Genomic DNA, 26475 nt, shown 5'->3' on the forward strand with positions numbered 1-26475 from the left:
TCTTTTATGTATACATATTTATTTGTAATTTTACAGTGGCTTTAGTACTGTTTTACAATAACGTTTTTGAAAAGAAGAAAAAACAAACAACCAAAAAGCTTCAGAACAAGGCTTTAACTAGAACTACAGAACTAGTTATTGACAGTTTTCCTTATGAAATTCTAACTTCCTAAAGAGTATCAGTCCAAAAAAACAATGAAGCATGACTGCTGTCCATAAAAAAAAAACCAAAACAAAACAAACCAACCCAAAAAAACTTTCTAGTCATCCTGAAACCAAAGTCCAGCATCAGACAAAATAGCCACTGCATAGAGAGGAATATGTTCCTATTGCACAAGCATTGAGAATGAGATATGACAATCAAAGCCTAATTCCATAGGCAGAAGAGGCCACATGTATCTATAGTTAGACTTCAAAGCACATCTTCCTTCTGAAATTATCGACCAGACTAGAACTAATGTTAAGGCCATAAAACCAGAACACTGTAACAAGTGGATAGGGCTTGATGCTACTTTTGGTGACATTTGGTAAACAGAAGGTGGGAAAGAGGAGACCAAACCAAAAATTGGTTCTGAGGAGAGTTAAACTTGAAGGCATTCAAAAGAAATTCTCAAAGAACTACATTTTGGAGGGGGTTTGAGTCATTGGATAAAACTGGATTTCATAACTAATCACTTAATGAGCCTATTACACTCCTTAGTAGCCCATGTTCTATAATATATTAAATAATATATTTTCTGGAATTTACATTTAATTTGTATGAAAACAGTTAATTATTTCTTCTTCTTATTCCCTCTTTAAAATAGACGAAGATTTGTATAATCTTTATAAATTACCATAACAACCAGGTAAGGCTTCAATAGACTGAGTTTACTGCACACAGGTATCTCTAATTTGCTCTTAATTAGGCATCTTAAACTGCTAAAACCACCTGGGAAACCATGTTGTGATTTACAGGAAGGGATAGTTAGGTATTGCTGTCTGTTCTAATTGTGTTCATTTGATTAGTGTATAAAACACCTGAAAGCAATGGCTCCAAAGAAGCAGTAGCTACCATGGAAGTTTAAACAATTTACTTTAGGAAAATCTGGGAATCTGATGAAGCTGAAAATGCACATTAGTAATTTTATAAAGTTTGGCTTGCTACCAGTTAAGAAAATATAGGTATCAAAAACAGACAAATACAGTGCTAACCATCTGTTACATTTTCTTTTAAAAAATTAGCACCAATTTAAGCATCTGAATTCATAGAAAATGTGACACACTTGGGTTTTCAAAAAAAGGTTTTTCCCATTAGAATACAAGACAACAGCACATGCTCAGGGGTATAAGGAGCTCTGTGATCAGCAACAAACAATCTCTGCTTCAGGCAGCCAGCACCAAACACTCTCGCACCGGACTCCTTCCTCCTCTGCTTTTGTTATCCTAAGGAGCCTGTGGAGTGCTGAGCTACTGCCCACCAGGGAAAGAAACACAGGGCTTGCTCCAGCACACCCCACAAATACCAGGGGTTTGGTGTTTGGAGCACTGCAGAGCAGGGACTGTCTCCCCGTGGCAGTCACAGAGCATCTGCTGCAGGGGAGTCCCACAAAGCGGCTGTCCTGGCCTCACCACAGCACGTGCACCTTCATGATGCATAGCCAAGAGTTAAGAAAAGTTTTTTTGTTTAAAAAAAGAATCCCAGTGCTCACAGCAAGCTACAGGAACTGTAGCCCTTGCTACAGGAACTGACACTGCTGTGTCTTTATTTAATAGATGGCCAGATAGTCACACTGCCAATCAAGTCACCCACTCAGAAGGTATTTCTCAAATGATTCTCTTATCATGTGTTAAATTTCAGCCCCCAAAAGGTTTCTGATTCCTAATCTCTGAAAACAGGTTTAAAGAAACATGCTGATCAAATCTGTCGGAATAGCAAAGGCTAAAACCAAAATTTAAACACATTAAGCATGTTATGTCATTCCTTTTCACACCATATATGGTTGTATTTAGAAGAATCCTAAAGTGCTTCAAACCCAGCAATTAATAAAGTTGATTTATTTTGTGCAAAACTGCAAGCACCTTTTAAAAAAATAAGCAGCAGCATCACTGAATAAACTTAAATAGTTAAATGTATTTTCTCTATTTTGTTTTGAATTCTTGGACCAAAATGATTTGCCATGTTTTCAATAACAAATTGCAGAAGAGTGCATTTTATTAGTTTAATTTTATACCGGACTTGTTATACACATTTGAAATAGCGGACCCAGGAAATTTATATCCACAAAGCAACACTGTGGGATTGAAATCCAACAACTGAAATTTTAGCTGCAAAAATAATCATTTTATAAAACACAAACAGAAAAAAATCGTTATCTCTCCAATTTCCTCCAAATCTAACATGAGAAAAGATGGTTTACTTAAAACATTATTTTAGCCCCAGACATTATTTTAGCATGCAGAGTGGGCAAAAACCAAAATTGATTTGACAGCTTGTGTAAGAAGCTTTTAGAACATCACTCACGTAAAAGACAATCTAAAATATGTAAAATAATGAACCAGAATACACTTTTTTTGTCATATTTCAACACATAAAAAAAAAAATAATTCAAGACACTCTGGAAAAGCGAAGAAATCACTAGATTCATTATAGAACTCAAGTCCAAATTCTGCATCTGGATGCAGGTGTCCCTGGATCAAAACCAGTTTTGAGCAGGAATGACACAACACACATCCCAGAAAAGAATCTGGTTCCCAGAATATGACCTCACTAGGTTTAGCATCCAGCCCTGCTAGAATCCATATGACACATGTAGAACATGCAGACAAATGCAGCTCAGCATTTACCCCAAACACTCTGTGCTGCTGCAAGGCTGAAGCCACGCTCCCCAAGGACCACAAAGGTCTGTGTGCACCTGGAGCTGTGACCTCCCAGCTGGAGGGTGGCCCTTGTGACAACACAAGGCTCACCCACCACGTCCTTGGAGACTCCGTACGTCAGCTGTGCTTGGAAGAGCTAAACCCTACTTCATTCATAAAATTCTAATTTTAAGGAAAGCAATTTAGCATTTAAGGTCCTTCCTTTAAGAAAGAAAAATTAAACATATGGAATAATTTTTTTTCTTTTAATTGATTTGGAATAAACACATATGCTCTGTTAGGATTTTAAAAAAGACAAAACCTCTTTCAAGAGCCCTCTGGTTCCTAACAGCTTTTAAAACTCTCCAACCAACTAGTTAATTTCTAGTCAAGGTTGAGTTTTTCATTGTTTCGACAAGAAAATGCAAGCCCTTGCTGGAAACGTTACAACACTTCAAAGGCTGTTTGCAAACTGTAGTTTCCAGTCCTAAGACTAGTTTAGTTTGTATGATCCGTGCAGACAAAGCCTTAATTTTGACATTCGTTTCTTGTCTTTTTCCATAAAGACCTAGACTTGTCATATCACAGTATTTCCTCAAAGTACACTTACAGGCTGATTACCCAGATTGCAAAATGCCAAGCTTCTATTTCTAAAGGCTTTTTTGAGGAAAAATGATATGAGCACAGATGAAATGAACTGTTTAAAACATACTCCATTTCTGCAATGCCATTCAGCTACTCAGTGTTCAGATGTTTAACAAGTTTTTGGTAAAGTATCTATTGACAGCCAAAGATCCCTTTCTTTTTCAGGTGAGCAGTTAAGATTACAGATTGTATCTACGTTGACCACTATTTATTTTAGTCATAGTTCATAAATTGTCTATGTATGCTGCAATAGTGTTAAGACTATACAAAGTCTCTCAAAGGAAAGTAACATTCATGTTTACAAAACTGAGCTGTTGTTTTAGTATATATGCATACACACAAATATTCTTAATCTTTAAATACATATAAATATTTATAAATGCCAAAGTGCAAAAACACGGTCAATTGCATCACTTTACATACATAATTTTAGTATTAGGAATAAAAGTGATTATATTGCACACCAAACTCTCTTAATTTTTAAACCCCTGTCAAGTTATATTGGATTTTGTTTTCCACCAGCGAGGAGGTTCTCGTGGCAATGACAACCATGTCACAAACCTGGCACTGAATTTCCCCTGCAGTCAGGAGCAGTGACATGGGGAGAAGCTGCATGCAGTGCATTGAGGGCCCACATGAGCACACTGGGATAGCCTGGGAACTGCAGCATGCACCTGGCTGGGTTTGGTGGGTATTGTCTGCGTATGTGCATTTGCACTATGGTTTTGAATTAAACTGGAGTCAAAATCCACAATATTCACAGGCATTTCATGCATGCTCTGAAGGCATTCTGTAATTAAGCTTCAATGTATGCCATAGCAAAAAGACATAAAAATAATTAGGTATGAGACAGCTTTTCCTAGAAGATTTACAAATAAACTAATTTAATCTCAAGGTTGGGGTTTCTTTTCTTGTTCCAAGAGTGTATGTTCAAGCTAACAGTATGTACTAGGAGAAGGACAGATACCAGTTCAAGTCATGAAGACAGGACAGTTTTGTTAAAAACATTAAAAGACAATTTGAATCACAGAATTATTTAGGTTGGAATAGACCTGGAAGTCATCTGGTCCAACCTTCTGTTGTGCTGAGCAGCCCAAGTTCAACAGGAAAAATTAAACTCTGCGAGTATCCAAATCACATAGGGAAAAAGAAATAAATCTTCAAGTCTTCTAAAGCAGAAACTGTTAAAAAGAACATAGCATAGTGCAACTTCAGCTGAAAAATTTAGAAGTCTTGAAAAATGAAATTTAGCAGATGACTTCCATAATGAATCACTAATTGGCCATTGCGAATAGGTGAATTCAGCTATTTTAACTTACAAAAATAAAATGGACTAAAAAAGCAAAAGAACAGCAAAGTGTACTTTTCTGCTATATGCTAAATAGGTATTTTAAACTGTTTTTCCAGTGACAAGAATGCACAAAAAATAGTTCACATATACTGTCAGTATCCAAAGACAAAAAAGTAAGCTATCCATAGGTTGAAAACCAAACAATAAGAAAAAACACAAGCCCCAAGTATCTTGCAATTCAATTTAAGAGAATTTAAAAAATCAGATATGCCAGAATACAATTCTGAAATTAACAAAGTAGTTAATGTTAATTTTTTAAAATCTTCTGGGACACTAAAATCTTGATATTTTTACTACAGTACATTAAGCTATAAAAAAGGGGTGAAATTTTACTATAAAAGCAACATTTGCATAAGGAGAAAGTGCTACCTTTAGAGTCATAAGGCCTGGAACAATGGACAATTGTGTTTTACATGAGAAGTATGTCAGTAATGCAGTGGCTCTCTGGGTCAGTATATTTTACAGGTTCTATTTATATATTCAAGACAAGAGTATCTGATCAACAGCTAAATATAGTGCCTTTAAGAAAGTGGTGATTTACCTCATTTTGTATATGTCTATTACTCTTACGGTTCTATAGGTCAGTCACACACACGCACACATGAGATCCTGTAGCAAATTTCACACCTGTACACTCCAAAGTGAACGTGCACAAAGGCACAAGTGTGTGTTACAAAGCAATTTAAGCCCTACCCTACTGCAAATGCATTTTCTAATTCCACAGATTGTGCAATGTAACAGGCAATTTTGTATTATCTGATTCTGAAAAATGTATTGATAAATCTGTATGGAAAGAGCAAATAACCTCCTCCTCTTGTCTGACACTGTATTTAGAAAATTTGTATTAAACATGTCTTTCTTCTCACTACAAATAGACTTTCCTAAGGTGAGAATAGAGCTAAGCTCTGTTACCTAAATGCTTAATTTACAAGTGACTCAGAACTACTGTACTTTTATTTCTTTAATTACTCACTAGATTGAATGGCCCCATTAAAAAATGGAAAATATTTATGCAGCTTTTTGAGGCTGCAAGTATCTCCAAGTCATCTCTCCTTTTACCCGAGCTTGCAGTGAATGAAGAGCATCACAGATAAAACTTCTATTTATCTTTGTTAAAGGATGAGTATCACAAGCTAGAAAATACAGAACATTTTAGCACACTCTCCTCTTCTAAACAGGCACTGCTTCACAGAAAAGTCACTCATCCTTCCTCAAGATTTATTTAAGCCACTGTGTCTTCTGTCCACATTTAAAAGACTGAAAAAGACACTCAGGTGAAATATAAAGTAATGGCTTTATGCTTTAAATTCATCTTTATCTCTTCTTGTAGAAGAGAGAATTACTGAAAAGTGAAGATAGAAAGGGTTTGATTAAAAGAAAAAAAAAAGTGCTATGTGGAAGAAAAACTGCCCTTTAAACACAGTACTGAGAGCATTCCACATGTGAGTTCACACTTACACACAACACTCCAGTCATTAAATAAATCAAACTGCCACAGTCACACAGTAAAACAAACTCCATAGGGACTATACATTCAAAAAACCTACTGATGAGCAATACTGTACTAAATGTAAACAACCACTGTGTCACAGAAGCCTGCCAGCTGGGACTGGAGATTGATGAAGCCACTTAAGAGGAGTTATTGGCTAAAAGTCTATTATAACTGCTCACCTGAAATAGGCTGAAACAAAGAAAAGCCTCTAATAGTGTCTAAATTTAATTTTTTTTTTTTATCTTTAGACATTGATTTGCTTCCATTCTACAACATTAAGCAGGCAATTTCATAACAACTGAGTAAAAAAACAACAGGCATTACTTTAGCAGAACATGCAGAACATGGAGTTTTTCTACTTGGTTCCATTAACGTACAAGCAATTCAGGCCCAATGGAAACTAGAGTTCTTTTCCAAAGTCAAGTCTGCAATCACAGCTGATCATCGACATCCTTCGAGGGGTCCTGTCAAGGCATCCAGGCTGCTGTCTGTGTCTGAGGCCAATGTTTGCTCTGTTGACATGGATGAAATGTCATTGATAGATGATGACTGGGAAGGACTGGTGTTGCTATTCACTGCTGCATCTGTGCTAAGAAAACCAAACATAATAAAATCTGAGGCAAGACAATATTACAGTCACAAATAACCACTCTTCTGGACTGTGAGCAGCACTTTCCCCACAGAAATCCTTAGAAAATAAAGGAATTAATAAAAAAGGAGAAAAGCAAGCACTAAGGGCCCTAGCATTCAAAAGCCAAGGTGACCTTTTAAGAGATTTTTATTTTTCTCCCTCTCTGTGGAGAAAAGGAAGAAAAGACTAACAATGCATAGTGTGAATACTGACTTGAGTGTCAAGAAATCTAACAGATATAGTTAATAAAAGACAGTACAATATTCTGATTACTGAGCTGTGAGAACAGCAGCAAACACAAGGATTCAATCATGGGCACAAACACTTAGCACTGTTAAGTATTTTAAGGGAGCCCTAAAGCTGTTTAGTCCTAAGGAAAGGGGTTCATGCTGAGCCTCAGAACAGCACTCAGCACAAAGTTACCTGAGCTCCAGGTGAGCTAACTGGTGCTGATAATTTCATTTGATGACTGAGCCCTTTAGGGACAAGGCAGCTCAGGGTGTGGGACATGCAAGACCAAGTTCAGAACAATTAAAAAGCAGAGCACATGGATCTCCAAAGGCAGATCAGTCTCAAGAGTCCCAAATAACAAAAGATTTGCCTACCTGGACTACTGAGCAGACTTCTTCAATCACAGCACTACATGTGACAGTTACAGAACTACTGAAACAATGACTAACCTGAGGGCTGATCTTTTACCACACCATTCTTGCTCCTTTCTTCCCAATCCATAACTTCTTTGTATATTAATTCTTACAAGAGAACAGTGGGACAAAAGAAAAAAGAGACAGAAAAGCACTGTAAGATCACAGAGGATTTGTAAATAATTCACATTTGTATCAAGGTACAAGGAAATGGTTAAGGATCAGTCTGGAAGTAGAACTGTAGAGGTATTCATTTGCCATCTTGCCTACAGCAATGATAAGAGAATTACACAGATTTTTTCAAGCATCACAGAAAGACATAAGGACTGTACCAAAATCAACATATTATATAAATAGCATAGCTGTCCACTTAAAAATAACAAATATCTCACCCCCAAAATTTTATGTATACCTACAATGCACTAATATTAACTTTTAAAAATATTTTAAATCAGATTTGGATTCAAAATCTGATTTTATGTAAACCTGCCTGGAAATTTTACTTTGATAACAAAATTATACACAAATTTTTATTCTTGAAGAACCATCTTCATGGGTGCACTGAGGAAAGTCTGGATATTTTGAAGAAGGTTAAACAGTTAAAATATTGTATGAAAACCCTCATTTACTAGTCAAGGACAATTAAGGATACAGTCACCTGAACAACACCCAGAAAAATCCAGAGCTGTAACTTAAATCACAGAAGCTTGTGTGTGTACCCATAGTCTTAATGTAACTTAGATAACAATATCTATATAGATTAAGGACTCTTCAATTCTGAGTTTACAAATGCATTCAATTACATTTAGTGGATCCATTTTACTTTTCCACCTTGCAGTAATCAAAGATGATTTGAAGCCTACCTACCTGTGCAGGAATGCCCTAAGGACAACATATGTATAGATCAGCCAGAATCAATATCTGAAGTTTATAATGCTGTTTTACAAAAGCAAGCAGCTTTCAAAGTAGTCATAAAAGATGCCTATTACCCTTGGTCTGTGATGGCAGATGTTAAAATTTTAACTGCCTCACCATTCAATGGTTTTGACTAAAACTGTAAGGTGAAATTGATTTTAATACCACAGTGCTGTTAATTATTTCGTTTAAGTCAACAGTTCAATCTATTTGGTCAATAAATAAGCAATGAGATAAGGAAAAAAAAAAAACTACACCAAAGGACTCTCCTGCTATTTAAGATTTCTAGAACAAATGAACTAGTAAATATTGTCAAGAGATATGGCTTAAACAATGCACACTGAGAATAGGCATGTTTCTTTTTCAGAGAACTCTCTATCAAGGAAAAAGCTCTATAGATTACAAGCACTTAAGAACAAAAAGGGAAGAAAAAAAGAAAAATGCAGCATTTTGTAGAACAGACTTCAGAATGTTCCATGTATATATGAGCATTCACACACCTAGGTATGTATTCACTGCACACACAACATGTTTCCATCACTGATTTACCTTTCCATTCTTCAATTGCATGTTCTCTTTCTTCCAATTGTGCATCATAGATTTGAGGTGGAGGCTACAAAGAAAAGAAAAGTCTATAGTGCCTACTATATCAGGTTAACACACCCAATCTTAACGAAAAAAAATCTAAAAATGACAACTGTTTTAGCATTTTTTACCTTCATTTTGGCAGTTTATTCCCTATACTTCAAAGACACATTCATTTTACAACTCCAGAATCTGCTTTTAAGTCCTGCCTCACACTGAAAGGCTGTTTAAAAGCATCAACCAAAATGAAATTCATTGTAAGGCTTTACAGGGCCTTAGAGAAAGACCCTGTTTCAAAAAGCCAAGGATTGCCACCAAATAGGCACCTCTTTCTGTAAATAAAATGAAATATAAACAACCACTTTCAGTATATCAGCTCCCCACCAGCAGCTGTCCTTCAGGTGATTCTGCCCCTAATGCTCATCTGAAGGCTTCCTGTGTGACTCCTGCTAGCCAGTGAGTTCAAAGCATGCTCTTGACTAAAATTAAAGCTATTTTTAGAGTTATAGAATTGCAATCTTAAAAATTTATTTTAATTGCAAACTTACAGCTTCTGCTTCAGCTGGATCATACCAGACAGTAATATAAGGATGACGTAAGGCTTCATCTACAGAAATTCTCTTGTCTGGGTCTACTACAAGCATTTTTGACAATAAATCTCTAGCTTGGCTGGCTAGAAAGTAAAGGTGAAAAGAACACACATGTAAAAGAGCTGTAGAGTTTAATGTCTGACACAGGAAATAAATACTGGAAACACAGGACATGCACTGCAAGTTTTCACTTCTGTTCTATAAAATATAAGGCAGATTGTTGGTTTTGGTTTTATTTTCTCAGTAATTATCTGAAGATAAAGTATAACCCACATGAGCTGTATGCACTTAGAACAAGATGATCAGCAATAATCTCAATAAAAAGTATTACTTTTGGAGAACACTAAATGACAGACATTATTCAATGGATTAAAATTAAGAGAATTAAACAGAATCCTTGGGACAGAGGAGTATTTAGTAACTACTAATAAGATCTGAGAACTTGTCATAAATGAAAGAAACAGAAGGCATGCAGCTTTTAATGTTGACACCTACTGCAACAAGTATTTTTACTAGGCTTTAAATTAAGTGTGCTGCAGACATTTTAAATTAACTTCATAGGGAAAAAAGAGAGAAAAAACTCGCCTTACTTTTTAACTTGTCCCGATCAGATTCTGATGGAAATATCCAGTCTGGGAAGAGCTCTTCAAACTTAATACCAGGATATTTTGGCCTGTTTTCTACATAATTCCTCACTGTAGGCTGCAGTTTCTTCATGAAGTCTGCTGATGGTGTTCCTAATTGTTCAATAACTTTATTCCATTGATCAATATCTGCACCATATCTTTAGGAAAATCAGCTGAAGAATTTGAAGTCTGCACTCTAAAAAAATACCACTTAAAAATCTGAGAAGTTAACAGGAACTTGAACAGAGGACACAAAGATGAACTTGACTGTAGCATCAGCAGTATTCTGAGCTGCCATGCAAAAAGCTACAAAATCTGAGTCTTATTTTTGTGTCAGTGTATTCTGAAGGACAGGCTGGAAGTGCTGCACAATGCATTATGCTTAAGTATCTTTTTCTAATTATAATATTTTTCTAGAATCCAAAAGAAGCTTTATTTGGTAGTTGTATCCATAGCAGAATAACTCTAAGGTCAGAAAAGAAAGGCTGCTGTGGAATCTTCTGAAGTGCAATGTAACATCAGGAACACTGAAGATTCTTGAAAGTAGAGAAAAATACACAAAAAACCCTAAAGCACAAATGCATCCCACCCGAAGTAAGGAGCTTTGTGCCTGTCTCCTAAGGAAATGAAACTTTGAGTTGGAGCATTTTGCAGGGGTGTAGTTGGATGGGGGCTTTTTTTGGTTAGTGTTTGGGAGGGGTTGATTTATTTTTCAACTTCATGAAAGATCCAGAGGAGTTTTGAACAGGAAATCCATATTCCAGAAGGTTCTGTAGCAGGTTCTTTTGTTTAAGTGTATCAACCATCATACTCACAGACAGCTCTGTTCTTATAATTCAAAATTTAAATATTTTATAAGAATAGTATTTACAAGTCACAAATTGAAATTTGGCCTCATGTTTCTTCAGGACTGTCCCTTCTCCCCCTCTCAAGTGAAGGCATTTTCCCCAGCCACGGTGACACTTGTTACAGAGATACCAGAGCCTGCTCTGAACCAGCCCAGCTAGGGAAACAAAGCCCATTTATCACACTCAGGAGACACAGCATTAATATTCCTAACATTTAAGACAACTCAGATCTACACTTGCCAGTTTTTCCTGATAAAAAGAATGTGCAATTCCAGCAGAGCCTATCCATTGACCTTGCAAAAAAATTCATAGCTGAATTCACCACCTAGCACTTCAACCTATCCTTTCTCATAGACAGACTATGCAACTAAACAACAAATATGCTGTACTTTGAATTAAGATATATTTAAAAACCACTGAGGTGCTTCTATTTCAGTTAGTGTGTCAAGAATACAATTATGAATATATGAATAGTCACTGCTCCATGCTAAGACTTTAGACTTCTGATACAAAGATTGAAAATTTTATTTGCTTATTGAATGCATTCCAATGGAAAATCTGTATTAAAATCAAAATTCAGAACTGATATTGTTAACTGTCATGCTAAAACAAAACACAGACAAAGAGAAAATTAAGATACAACAGGAAATTTTGTTCCTAGCTGAGAAACTGATTTGTGTGATAGCTCCACCAATCTAGATTCAAGGAGATGCTTTTCCTTTAAGAAACAGCAGCTTGGTTAGTCAGGAAATCAAATTAGAGTCCAGTTTATTGAGGCCTCAGAAGACTGCAAGGAAGGGCAGAAAACTTAATGACCCATCCCACTTTAGAGGTAAAACCAGGCAAAAAACAGTATCTCAGTTTCAAAGTGCTTTACAGATGGTGAAAGTTGAAAAAATTCTCAATATAGGACAGACTTAAAATAATCCTCTTATCAGAAACCCAAGTGGGATTTCAGTCTAAAGCAGGCAGAGTAAGCTCTGTGACTGACCTGGCAGCCTTCACACAAAGCCACTCTCCCCATTCTAGAGACTTCAGGGTCAGAAGGAACCAGGCATTTAATCTGTGCCAAGTCTATTTGCCTTTGGGGACTCTGGAAGAAGAGAAGCTGAAAACAGAGTCCTTCCTACAATCACAACAAAGCATGACTTTTCCCAAGAAAGCACAAATACCCCTCATGCTTTTTGTATTGGTCAGCCATCAGTTTTCTTCTCCATATGAGCAGGAAGAACATCAAAAACACATGGCTGCTGCCAGGCTTTTCCACGATGTCACCTTAGGTGCCTGTATTCCCTGGTTTTTCTCCACTTCTCATTTCCAACAGCAGCTGGCAGTAACTCAGGCCTCCCCAGCACAGTCAGGAGCAGGTTCTGTGCATCCATCACCCTGGCAACACAGAGCATCTCATTCCACCCAGAGCACTGCTGCAAGTATCCCAGAAATTCCAATCCACCAGCTGGGAAAATACAAATTACTGAATCTAGGAGCAGATTTTCCTGAAGATAGTCAAGGGTAAGCATTGGGCAATATCCTGAACTTAGCTCCCTCCTCTAAAGGCCCAAATATTAAGACATCTTAAAATTTAAATTTAAAAAAGCAATCAAAAAAAAAAGAAGCCCCAAACATAATCAACAAAAGGAATGCTTCATGGCCATGCACAGCAGCACTGCCCATAAACCACCCTGCCAAGATAATCCTGCAGCTGAAGGTGACAACCCGACCCACGCAGTGACCACCCAGGAAAGGCCTCAACAACACACAATTGTCATATCTCACTTTAAAGAGAACTGAAACTCTTACAAGAAGCAAAAATCCCTGTAAGCACAGCCATGCCCTTCCCTATCAGGGGAGGAGACTCCTTGAAACATAGACTGATAGAGCTTGAGTGGCCCTGAGAGAATCACAAATGATAACTTGTATATTCAACAAGCACGAACAAAATTTCCTTCATTTATTCATGAATAAATCAAAATAGCCCATGCTAACAACATGCAGATGAAAGACACATAACATCCATGAAGAATTGTGTTAGGTTGGTCTGAAGGCTTCAAAAGGTAAAACAATAAATATAGAAAGGAAGAAAGGTAGGAAAAAAATATACTTCTTTAACATTTAATCATTTTACTACTAAATAATGTATGATCAACTGTTGAAGATTAGTGTCATGAAATTTAGCATTAAAACTGGAAATCCTCCTCTACAAGATACACAAGTATCTGTGAACAAGCACCTGATGTTTTAGTGGTGGTTGCTCCTTGCTGATGAGCAAAAACATTATATTGGCTTCAAAAACTTGGAGCACGATTATGAAGACAGGCTGCCCAGAGAAACTGGGGCTGCCCCATTCCTGGAAGGGTTCCAGGCCAGGCTGGATGGGTTTGAAAAACGTGGGATAGTGGAAGGTGTAGGGGGGTTGGAATGAGATGGTTTTTAAGGCTCCTTCCAACCCAAATCATTCTGAGATCATGGTTCTATGAAATCTTGGTGAAAAATATTGGAAGGAGAAATGGAAGAACAACTCTCTTATAGAAGAAGTCAGTCCAAAATCAAGTTTTCATAAAATGGAAAAAAAAAAAAAAAAGAACCTCCAGAAAGTTTTTCTTTTTATGTTAAATAATAATAAAAAAAGATCTCATGCAGTATGCTTGCCATTAGGTCACCTTTGCCCAACAAGCCCTAATAAATAAGAAAAAAATCTGATTAAAACTCAAAAAATTGTGCAATAAAAAAAAATTAGTCTACTGTTCAAACAAATAATAAGCAAAATCCATGCATAGTTAAGAAGTAACTTTGTAGGCTTTTGCTTAAAACACTTATCTACAAAGAACAAGAGTAAAAAAGCAATAATTTTCTATTTTTCAAACCTAGCAGTTTCTGTCTTTTAAACTACAAAAGCTGAAGCTTATAACACATTGAATTCAACCACTATAAAATACATGAAATATAGTCTACTAAGAAATTAAAATGGAAAGCTCAACAACTTGGTTAATGACACTAATTTCAAAGAGTACACTGGATCTAGTAAAACATTATGAAAAATATTGTTTATGCTTCTATACAGATCTAAATAATTTTGTTTCTGTTGGAAGAGGAATGGGACTCAAGGATGACTAGGGAAGGATACGATCAGTGCCTTGGAATATCACACAACCTTTCACCAATTCTCCCATGATGCACCCAACTGACCAGATATCAACTGAAAATAAAAGTGAAATGATCAAATTATGGAGTATCATGAACAAATGTGAGGAAAACAAACATAACCATCTGCATCTACAGTAAAACACAACAACATGGAAAACCAAACTGCTCACATGAATTTTCAATCATATCAACACCAACTGACTGTTCCTGAATTTTGTATTTTGTAAAACATAGTCAGTGTTTACACTTGTGAAACCACCATGAAGAAGGATACAATCTCTTCCTGGGAACAGGACTTTATGGAGGACCATTTCTGCCATAATGCACCCAACAGACCAGATATCCACTATCATATGTTAGGTGCAACAAGGACAAAAGATTAAAGAGATTTTTTTTTAAATACCACAGTTATTTATTTGAAAGCTCACACTGTATTCCTACAGTCCTGCAGATAATTTATTTTTGTTCCAACCAGAACAATCTTTGCTGAAGTTCTGATCCACATCAGCACTTGCTGTACAACAAGCTGCCTTCTGCACTAAATAAAGTGGTTTTATCATTATCAAGGGCCCAGCAAGATGCCACAAATCCCTTCTTTTATACACCCAAAATTACAGGTACTCAAAACCATGGCATCCACAAGCCCTTGTGATAAAGAGCATACAAGTCCTGTGCTAGTAAAAATCAGCAGGTAAAATCCCCAATAATGCGAGGACAATTCCTTGGCAGCAAGTTTGTTGGCTCAATGTTCAATATATTACAGCTGTATTGGTTTTAATAATGTAACACCCAGCCTCTTTGAGCACCAAGCAAACTTAAGAAAATATCAGGCATGGTTTATGGTAGGGATCTGCAATGTATTTTAATAATCAGAGAGGCAAAAGGGGATACACTGCAAAAAGAAGATGTTTCAGAATAAAACTACAGTGATTAAAGGGTTTATTATTCATATATTGATTTTTTTGTTTGTATTTTTTAAGACCAGCCACCATCAGTGTCTCAACAGTTTTTCTGAGAATAAAAAACATGGGAAAAAGATAATGGTGAATATATGACAAGATATAACTATACCAGGGGAGAGGGAGTAGTAAATGTTAAATGAAGAAAAGCATACTGAAAACTATCATATTTTCAACAAAAAAATTACACTATAATAATTTTCATTTCCAATACCATGATTAGAATACTTTAACAACAAACTTGACAGGGGGAAAGCAGCCCTCCCTCCTCTTTTTAAAGTAGTTATGTTCCAAGAGAGACATACTTTAGGCAGAAGATTTAAAGCATTACTCCAGCAGCTTACCATTCTCTTTGTATCCCATTCCCAGGATAACCTCTGGTGCTCTGTAGTACCGTGTTACTACATATGGAGTCATCATGAAGTTAGTACATGCTGTTCTTGCCAGTCCAAAATCAAGGATTTTTAGTGTGCAATCTGATTTTACTACTATGTTGCTGGGTTTCAAATCCTAACAAGAAATTACTTCAGTTAAGGAAGTATTAACATACAGAATAGTACCCACACACCCCCCTCCACAATCAGGATAAGCCAAAAATTCACTTTACTAACAACTGCATTTTCCTGCCCTGCTTATTTATACAACCCCCTCCCTTCCTCCCTGTTTCATAAAAACTGTGTTCACAAAGAGTATTGTTAATGATCTACTACTACCTACTCTGTGGATGATACCAGCTGAGTGGAGATGCTTGATCCCACATAGCATTTGGTAAAGAAGATAAGACATTCTTTCATGATCCAATTCCATATGAATAACCTGGCACAAATTTGCATCCATCAGCTCCATAACCAAATATCTAAAGCACAAAAAACAAAGTATTAAGAAAACTCAAGTCTTATTTTTCATAGGTTTACGTTTAGCATATAAGATATTTAAGAAAAATCACCTTTACTAACCTAAGTGTCAAAAAACCAATGATAAAAAAACCCCATGCATGATCACAGTTACAAAGAAAAATTATCTGTATGTATTAAAAATTAAGTGTTCAATATTCCATTACAAAATATTAAAATTCCACTATTTTTATCAACAGTAATACAGAGAATAATTCTGTCTTTATGCATCATGAAAAACTAAGATTGAGTGAAGTTGATGTAGAGATTGCAGATATTGCAACATAAATGCTCTCTTTCGCTGTATTTTACTCTAAATAATAGGAAAATTAGGATAACCACAGTGAAAACTAAGAATCATAAAATAATTTTCAGTTGTCATCTACTTACCCTCTTCAGACACAAACACTCCCTCATTTACCCAAGCAGCCCATCCACAAACCACAACAGCACACTCACTGGAACCTAGGGATATCCCACCAGCCAAATGGCCATGAATCCTTCCTAGACCAATTGATAATGCTTGAATAAAAAAGAAACACATTCATTTCTGAATTGAGGCCAAAATATTGTTGTGCTGATGTGACTGTACAGTAAAAAATTGCTCTCATGTTATCCAAACCAAGTTACTATCCTGAGGTGACCCATGGAGCTGAAGGACCATGCACACAAACCAGATGCATGTGCAAGCAAAGTATGGCAGACTGATGAACAAAAGGTAAATATCCCTTTTTCACTGCCCATTTCAGCTTTTAGCTACTCTTGATTTTCAAAGCATGAAGTCTGTAGGATACTGGAAATCCATCTCTAGCGCTCAGGCCAGCATTTGTCAGAGAAAATGAAAAAAAATCTAGTACTTACACATCTTGAAATTCTTCTAATGACTTCTGTGGTGTAAATACATTTAATAAACTAATAATCTATAAAATAAAAAACAAAACATTAGAAGAAAATTCTGCTTTAATTCATATAAAACTCCTAACACTACTGCAGAAGTTACTATGCAAAATAAAGTGCACACTGTTACTATATACACAATTTGAATGTTACTTGGCTGCACTTAATTCACATATGCTGAAAAACTGCCAATTCAGAAATAGTTCCAAACTGCAGCATGTGTGCCAAGGAAACCAAGACAGGACAAAATCATTTTTTTTTTAAGTTATATGACACCTTCTAGCTCCCTCCCTAGTGTCTGAAATACATCCCATTTTCCCCCATAAATAATAATATCTTATTTTAAATCACATGCTGTGCAAAATTTAACCAAGGCTGTCCAACACCACGTGCACAGAGGTGCCCCACACCATCCCATTAAACTTAGATTATGATGTACTATTTCCAGAACTGCTAAAATTGCTCTACTGCCATCTTTAATAACCACCTTGCTTTTATTCTGCTACATCTGGGCCTCACCAAAAGCTTACTTGAAAAACAACCCTGAAAGGCTACCAGCACACAGCAATCACATAAACCTGATATTCTTGTATTTGAACAATGACGTGTTGACATCATGGCTCACTTTAGAGAGTTTAAAGATTTCAAAATTTACAAGTATTGTCCACAGCATTTAAATTTTGTAGACAGTGCTGCACCCCTGAAAATCTCAGCAGTTAAACACTGTATTTAATAAAAATCTTGCCTAAGCTCAGAAGATTTAAATGTGAAGTTACAATGGTCAAACCCACAAACCACCCCAGTATCAAAAAGGCTTTGCTGCACGTGGCTTAAAAAGGGCAAATGCAACAAAGCAAGGCCTGGTCTCTAACGCTGACACCGATGGCAACAGAAACCTCCACCCCTTGGTACTTCAGACCCCAAGCAGCTCACCCAAAAACTGAGCCATACATTGTGGAGAACGGCATTGCCCACAGCAAATCTTTCCAGCTCATCACTATTTCCATTCCTATGGTTACTAACAGCAAGTGAGAGAGCAAATCCTGAGCTTTTTAGATAAGGCAGAGTAAGGAGAGCAACACAAAGCCCGACTCACATTTTTGTGATTGACACACTTTAAAAGAACGAGCTCTCTGTAGGCCCTTTTGGCGTGGGTTTGGTTCTGAAAAGGACGACTCAGCTTCTTCACAGCAACATTGATTCCAAGCACTGTATCAAATGCAGCACTAGAAGTGTTCAAAGACAAACAAGTTGAAGTCTGTCTGAGGGAGAGGAGGGGGCAAAAGGGAGGCAGAAGTGAGGAAGGAAAGAAATCAAGATTTAAGACAAAGTATATCCACTAGCCTGTTGGTACTACACCTAATTTTAATTCAGAAAAGAAACATCCTTTAAAAACTACACAATCTTTAATAAATACAAGTAAGTCAAACAGAAGCACTGACATTCATCAGAGGTCTTCCTGCTCTCCTTTTTGTCTTTAGACTTGAAACTGCTGACTTGAGACTCACACCCGAAATTGCAAGATCTAAAAATATTTTAGGCTTGTTTAAAAACAAGAAGCATTGCAGCTGTCTAATCTGTATATTTGGAATATTTTTTGGAAACTTTTGCTGACTGACAATTTAGTATTTACAGTAGAAACTTCTCTTAGCTAAAGGAGAGTCACAACCATGTCTCCATGATCCCTTCTGCGGGGATCAATATTCTCCTGTACATGGATAGTTTGCAATGATAAAAAAATGCAGTGCCTAGCAGAAAATTACATTCATCATCTGCTGGATGGAAAAAAATGTATTGAATTGAGAAATAAGGAAAACTTAGACTGAAGGGAGGAATACAAGAGTTGAAAAGTGACCATGACCATTAAATTTACCCTGTTTTTCACTTGTGTTTCTTCCTTCCCTCTGCAGTCTGAGGTCAAAGTTACACTTACTTTAATAGCTGAAAGAGTCTAAAGCTGAAGTATCTGTATAAACAAAACAAGACTAAAGTGGGAATAGTCTTCATTAGTAACACAGACTATTTGGCAAAATACATGTGAATGCCTAGCTCATGCTACTCAGGAGTTCCAGTCTTTAAACAGTTTCAGTTTTAAATAAGGATTCCCACATTACCCTATTTCCATTTAATGTTACTTTCATAGGGTAGGAAAGAATTCTCATTCACATTTTTTCCAAGCACATTTAAGCTCTTTGTGAGCTCCTTTCCTATCTCATCAAGTTATATGTGACACCAGACTTAAAAGGGCCATCACACTACAGTATTCTAATAAAAAGTACAGCTTCCCTGTGAGTACAACAATACTCAAATTATATCAAGTTTCCTAGAATAAAGTCACTGTTTTCCCTCCTGGAAAAAAGCAACATCACCACAAAGCAGGGCTTACCCAGGAGATGTGTTTTCTTGGGACATGCCTCCCAATTAGAACCAACGTGCCACTTACACTAAAGACTTGCTACCATTTATTTCAGCTTACTTCTGTGAAGTGCACAAGTCATTACTGAATGTTACAGTAAGTCTCTGATTTAAACCCTTTATGCCTGTGCAAAAGGAAACACAGAGTGGGAGGAAAGCAACTGGCCAGACAGTTGGAGAAATTGTTTTCCTCCCAAACATGAAAGCACTGATATTTCAGTATTCACCCAAAAGATGTTACATGTAAATTAATTTTTTTATGTTAATGCCTTTAATGGTTAATGACTTCCACATGTTAATGACTATACCTGTGAATTAGTATCAAATCAGTAACCAACAGGGTCTGCATGAATTAGCTGTAAATCATAGGACAGCAGCAGACTGAGGAATAATTTTAGGGGAAGTGTCCCTCTGTGATCTGACAAATCAGATGTATGACAAGCCTCAGTCTAAGCATATATTAAGAACTCCACCTAAATTTCTTATTTTGGAGATTGACTAGAAAATTTAGGAAATTAAGGACAACAAGGAAAAAAAAAAAGATGTCAGGAAGTTAAAGACAAAAGTTATTTTGATTCAGCCCAAAATAGATTATCAGACTTCAGATGTATTAATACTTAGGAACAAAGAAGTGCAGTAAGTTACATATGTGTACTTTGTACATAAAATACAAAAGGTATATCAAGTTTCTCTCCTGGCCTGTGTTCAGTGTGAGCTAGAAATATCCTCTACATAAAAACTGAGTTACTTTTTCATCTTCCTCGAGCTCTCGTTTACCATTTTTCCTAAGTATATATTTTTAAAACTACTTATTTTCCTACATTTTAATATCAAAGTTAAAACTACATGGAGCAATACCAGTGGAGTTTCCCATTAACATCATGAGAAAAAAAGCACAAATTTAGACCTCTCCTAGCTAAAGTGACACAGGTGGTATTAAGAATGCCTCATAGAATAAATTAAATCCAGACAGAAAACTCCAGAAAAACTTTTCCTATTTTTTCATATTAAACATGGGACGATAAAAAAGCCATCACATCTGTGTGTTACCCTAATGTCTTGACAATTTTTTCAGCCAAACATAGCAGGATAGCATTCATCTTACACTGAGTTTTCTACAAAAAACTAGGAAGCAAAATGTATCTTTCCCTTGCATAAAGATTTTAGGAGAAACTAAGATGTTGCACCTTGTTCAACTTGAGCCATTTCACAGGAAGATGAAAATTCATGCAATGTTTCACTCTGCTGTTCCATAAATCAAGTAGTTTCAAAACAAGTCAATAAATCAAATCATTGCTTCTTCCTCCCAACACGATGACCTTACCACTACCTGCATTTCATTCTGAAGCAGAGATCCAGTCCAAGTAATTTGTATTAAAAATGCTCTGCTTCTAGTGAAAGGAGACACACTTTGAAGCACTGAAATTCCTGCATGCCATCTCAACCAAGCATAACTCTGAGAACACCAACACCTGGAAAATGTCAGTACTATACTACATCTTTCCCAAATCCTAATGATCAAGATCTAGGACCCCCCTCATCACTCAGCCCACTGAAGAAGAATGAAATATGGTGTTCTCATTTTGACTGTTTGTCACCAATCAGTAGGGAAAGAGGGGTAGATAAAAATTTTTAAAATAAATGCATGGTCTCACAGAAATGCACTCTTTCCCTACTTATATAACTCATTATGGTTATGAAAAGGCCAAGAAGACATGGGCAGGTGCTGCTAAGGAGTTGTTCACAGTACATGAGTCATCACACTTATTCTGCAGATTTTATAGATGAAGACAAACTGCAGGCTGGATTCAGAGCACGAACAGCCCACCATGTGCTGTGATGAAGTCAGTATCACAGAGTCCCTGAGTACATCTGTTTGCTCCCCTGTTTATGGAATGAAAACCCATATCAATAAACATTTCTGCTGTTACCAAGTAAGTTTTGCCCAACAAAATATGGGCTGGCACTAAATTGTGCAGAATGGATTGCTGCAGTCTAAAAAACATTTGAAAGTGTTTACCTTTAGCTGGCCCAGAGGTGTGGTGCCATACAAGAGACTAAGGTTCAGGATCAGCCTAAAGACTCCCACGTCCTGGGCCAGTGGAGGCTGGACACAAAGCTGGGGTGACACACCAAGGGAGAGCCGGCCAGCCCAGCCCCTCACACAGCATCCCTTTCTGGTTAATCCATGGAGTGACAATGACACTGATTTGCCTCATCCTGCCAGTTAATGGCAAGGCACTGCATTGATGGCTCCTAGAAATGGACAGGAGTGATTGGGAATAAAAGAGGGGGAAGAAAGGGGGCCATGATGAAGAAACGAGTAAAACCCAGAATCTCTCTCCATTGTCATACCTTACACTGCAATATCACAACTACAAGGGCAATGGGAGAACTAGAAACAGAAAAAGTGATAAATGAGAAAGGAAGAAATTTGTTGACCATTCTAATTTATGCAGTTATCCAAATATTAATAATTTTCCCTAAAAACAGAACAAAAAATAGGTTTGCACATGAACTATAGCAAGCAATTGGTTTAGAATTTATTTAGTCCATAACCCTGTACCAAGAGAATTTATTATCAGTGTTTTATGTTTTGGTACCTCTATCAGAAATACATGCAAACTTTGCTTTATATTTATAGCTTTTCATATTTAAATAAAGTATTTATTACTTACCAAACAATGCCCTGTGCCCCTGATCCTATGGGCTTCAATTGCTGGTAACGTTTTAGCACAGTGAATGTTGAATCTGCAACTTGAACACTGTAAAACTGACTATCACATTTACTGTCAGTCATGGTGTAGTGTCATGTAGTTTTCTCTCTTAGGGACCTGGCAAAGTTTTCAAGATCTTAAAGAAAAATAAAGAAAACAAATGTTCAGTATCTCACTAATTTCAGGCAGACAAGATGGGAAATATTATACATATTTTAATACATATGAATTTTTTAACAGCACACCATTAAACATTCATTCATAAACAAACACTCTTTCAGTTTTGTGCATTACCACTGCTAATGAAATATACTTGCAGACAGACAGCAATTACAGCTTTCACAGCTTAAAGGGAATGTGTGTTCCTACTCTAATCCCTCAAACAAAAAGCATTGAAGTAAACAACTCTAAAAACAAAACCACCCAAATACAACTCTCTACTCCTGGAAGGCTACTCCATAACTTAGAACCACTGCTATGTGCTAGGATTGTACTAATTTCTGTATTACAGAAAAAAAAATCAAAAAGTATGTTATTCAAACACTGAGAACACAGATAAAAGTGACAACAGACATCCACGGAGTCCATGGACAGAAGGAAATGGGGTTTTAATAAAAGACTTGATTAAAACAGCAAAACAAGTTTAAAACAAAACTGCCCCCCAAATCCCTGTGGCTGCTGCAATTTCTCCAACATCCCCATCAGCTTTGTTCAGGAGGGCTCTGCCAGGCAACCCTTCCCTGATCCAGACCTATGGCAACACATTCTCCTTCCCATTTTATACACACCACAACACCCTGCACTATCAGTCAGTGTCCTTGTAGTACTATAGAATAAGACTTTGTAGTCCTTGTAGTACTACAGAATAAGACTTTTGTGCTACAGTTTAGAAGAGGCTTTCCTGCCACAATAGAGAATAAGTTAAATTAATCTGTCAAGAATGAATAAGAGGTAAGTAATTACATCAGAGAGCACAGTAATGGACTCAACCTCTTTAGCTCTGAAGTGCTACAGTAACAAGAGCACAGACCAACAGTTTTCCTGGGTGTCCATCCCTCTTCCATACTTTACAAGTAAATTACCCCAGTAATTACTGAAGAGCTCTCTAACAAATTCTCCCCTTCATAATTTCACATTCACTATGACAGACAGTGCCATTAGAGCCCAGAGTGATTTGCACAGGCAAATCACTTGAAACTTGTTCCTTAAAACAGGAAATGCAAGCAGCCCCTTCCCCCAGAGCAGCTGTGCTCTGTGCTGTCTGCTTTGGTTACTGAAAGAACAGCTCGTCTCTCTCTTCACTGGCCCCACCGAGTATCTGTGAGCCAATGCAAAACAGAAAAGCCTCGAAGGCAACCCAGACACCCACCCTAGAAGGGCACAAAGCCACACAAATAACTTTTGGTTGCTTCAAGAATTACAATTTGGATTTCTGTCTTCCTCAGTGCATGTAGGAGGGAGCAGCATCTTTTCCATGTTTTAAGTCAGCTGATGAACTCAAGGAATCTCCAGTAAAACAGGTGGAAGACCTCCAAGTCCTAATAAAGACTGAGTTTAAACCAAACTGTAATAGTCTTAAGAGATTCTCAAGAATGTCTAGAGTCCCTTTTACCTTTTAGTTTCTCAAAATCTATGCAGCATTTTAAGAGGCAGACATTCAACTGGGTCATCTCCAGCAGCAATTTAGAGTCAGTTTACTTGACATTTCCTCTTAGAAGCTTTAGAAAAAAAGCAGAGGAGAAAGGATCAGCAAAGGGAAAACGTGGGCTACCAACTTTCTGCTCTGTCACAGGGAGAAGAAGGAAGAAAACACAATCTCCTACACAATAATATTAGAGGCAGTCAGATGCAGCTCCATGGCCAGCTAGCACTAATATGAGACCACAGGATGCCTCAAGGGCAGCTCCCAGACTTTCCTGGTACATCCCATTCTTCTTTCCAACCCTTTTCATTACTCCAAAGCTATGCACTCTGAGGTACCAAGTGTTTTGATGAACAGCTCCTGAGCACCTATGGTATTTTCATTGAATCTTCAATATTGTAAGAAAGGTACAGCTGGAAGGTCAAGATCCTCCTCTGCAAGGACTTAGAAACAAAACAAAAGAAGTACAGATTTTGCATAAATGAGGTATCAAGTTAAAGGATATCAACTTGTTAGCTACACAAGAACAATGCTGTACCTCTTCAGGAGTTAATGAAACACTTTTCCGTAACAGAGATAAAGAAATATGGGAAAACAAAATTATCCTGATCCTGAAAAACCCCTCCCTTTAAGAATCATTGTCTGCACAAAGCCACCTTTCAAAAATCACTTTAAGATGAGCATAAGCTCTTTAGAAAAGCCCCAAAGAGAGGAATGGGGTATCAGAACACACAAGTTTTATGTATTTCAACAGATTTGCAATCCTCTGTGTAAAGCAGCTCTCCATGAGACTTGACTTTCACTCGGGTTTCAAGTTGCTTGAACACATCAGGACATACATTACTTCAGACATACACACTAATGTAAAATTAGGTGCCATGGGATTGTAGCTGTTCACAGGACTTCAGCCAATCCATTCTGGGGGCAAGAGCCCCTAAATAACAACAGATTTCCTGTTGTGCAAGTAAGAAGCCTATCTGTCAAATAAGTTTCTTAGTATTTACCTGTTATTCTCCTACTAGAAAAATAACCAACACACCAAACCTGCCAGTAGTAGGCTTATACACAATTCCAGTGAGAATTCTATAGAAGCTGAAAGCAACTGCACTAGAGAATACATCCTGCATTAAACAGTCAGTTCCCTAGAATATATTTATTAAAATGGCAACTTATTATTAACCAGATTTGTACTCTGGATATCTTCAAGTCAAAAGCTTATGAAAAGACTGGGAACACATTCCCAGGGTTGTTTTGGTTATAGAAATGTCACACAACGAAACACAAGAACAACACGAAGCTTGGCTAGATTTTTAAGCCTTAAGCTAAAATTCTATTGCTTACAATATTAGCAGTGAATAGATACACACACACACGTATTTATGAAAACATATGGGAATTCTGTGCAGAAAATCTCCCCCCATTCTCTTATTCACCTTTGCAAAAGCATTTCTAATTCAGGCGTGCCCTTTTAAGGGCTATCATCCAGTAATATCAAGGGTTTTTTTAAATCTTCACAGCAGTATATATCAAAACGAAATAGTCGAAGTACAAAATCACAGTGAGCTACACCTCACTCCTCTACTGACAACCTTTAGAACCAAAGTGTAACAAAAGCACTAGCTGGGTAACCCCGAAGGATTACAGCAATTTCGAGGTAGTTTGCAACTGGAAACTCTTGGAAAGTAGACCTTTTTCTGACCAAACGAAGATTTCACCACTACCTGTTACAGCCTCATTCAGCTATTACATACAGACGCAAACACTGAAAGGATCTCAGAACTCTGCCAGGGCAAGCCGGTGTAAAGAGAGAAAAAGTTTAAACATGCATGTGCTGCAAGCAATTTCGCTGTTCATGTAAGAAGCGAGCAAGAAGAGTCTTCTCACATCTTTCCTAAAACTTCTGCTAAGAAATCGCTTCGGCTCCAGAGAGCCCGGGCTCGCCGCGGCCGCAGCGGGACCCGCAGCGCTCGGTCCTGCTGCCCTCCCGGGACGGGGCTCCGGGGCCGCCAGCGCGGGCCGGCCGCACACGGGCACCGGCGGGGCCGGCACGGAGCGACAGGGCAGCAGGACGAGCAGAGGCGGCTCCGCGGGGCCGGCACTGCGGCACGGCGAAGGCGGGGGGTCGGCCGGAGGAGGAAGGGCCCGGCCCTGCCGCTCCCCCGCGTCCCTCCGGCGCGGCCGGGCCCGGGCAGCGGCCCGCGGGGTGCCCCGGCTCTGCCCGCACCTCGGGACGAGCCGAGCTCTCCGTCCGGCCCAGCGCTCGTCCCGCCCCGGCTCCAGCCCGGCCGCCCCAGCATGCCCCTCGCGGCCGCCCCCTCACCTGGGTCGGACGCGGCGGGACCGGCCCCGGCCGCCGCCTCCCGCTGCCCCAGCCACAATGGCCTCCCGGTGCTCCGCACGGCGCCGCCCCTGACTGACAGCCACCCCAGCCAATCGCAGCCCGCGTCGGAGGAGCTCAGCCAATCGGGCTTGGGGGCGGGACTCGCTGGCCGCTAATTAAGGGAGGGCGCTGAAGGCCCGCAGTGACGGGGCAGTTCGGCCCCCGCCCCCGCGGGGTGGCGTTGTCTGACGTCAGCGGTTCTCGAGAGTCATGGTGTCATCGCATGACGTCATGGTGCCACGGGAGTTATGTCATTGCCTGAC

General features: G+C 38.1%; 1 protein-coding gene across 13 annotated transcripts; it reads right to left on the bottom strand.

The window, feature by feature from the left end:
- On the bottom strand, window positions 1-26229 carry MAPK9 (mitogen-activated protein kinase 9). 13 transcript variants are annotated; one of them, XM_053990715.1, is made up of 12 exons: window positions 26153-26229; window positions 22152-22326; window positions 18155-18284; window positions 17023-17081; window positions 15986-16124; window positions 15613-15778; window positions 14290-14361; window positions 10282-10464; window positions 9650-9774; window positions 9066-9129; window positions 7638-7709; window positions 1-6910 (listed from the first exon to the last, which is right to left on the bottom strand). In XM_053990715.1, exons 2-12 carry the CDS (start codon window positions 22271-22273, stop codon window positions 6768-6770), a joined length of 1275 nt encoding a protein of 424 aa, XP_053846690.1. In that variant the 5' UTR covers window positions 22274-22326; window positions 26153-26229; the 3' UTR covers window positions 1-6767. The 13 variants fall into 13 exon arrangements, with proteins under 13 accessions (XP_053846690.1, XP_053846692.1, XP_053846689.1 ...); XM_053990717.1 differs by lacking the exon at window positions 26153-26229 and adding an exon at window positions 25717-25790; XM_053990714.1 differs by lacking the exon at window positions 26153-26229 and adding an exon at window positions 25554-25790.
- Window positions 26230-26475: the final 246 nt, after the last annotated feature.

The sequence above is a fragment of the Vidua macroura genome, chromosome 15, assembly GCF_024509145.1.
Source record: "Vidua macroura isolate BioBank_ID:100142 chromosome 15, ASM2450914v1, whole genome shotgun sequence".
Taxonomy (NCBI): domain Eukaryota; kingdom Metazoa; phylum Chordata; class Aves; order Passeriformes; family Viduidae; genus Vidua; species Vidua macroura.

What these genes read in the sequence shown, in the direction of transcription:
- MAPK9 (XM_053990715.1), bottom strand. Translation starts at nt 22,273, where the DNA reads ATGACTGACAGTAAATGTGATAGTCAGTTTTACAGTGTTCAAGTTGCA. An exon ending in CAGCTGGTATCATCCACAGA is followed by an intron (nt 15,779 to 15,985) that starts GTAGGTAGTAGT and finishes ATTTCTTGTTAG; the next exon opens with GATTTGAAACCCAGCAACAT. An exon ending in GGTAAAAGATCAGCCCTCAG is followed by an intron (nt 6,911 to 7,637) that starts GTTAGTCATTGT and finishes TTCTTAGCACAG; the next exon opens with ATGCAGCAGTGAATAGCAAC.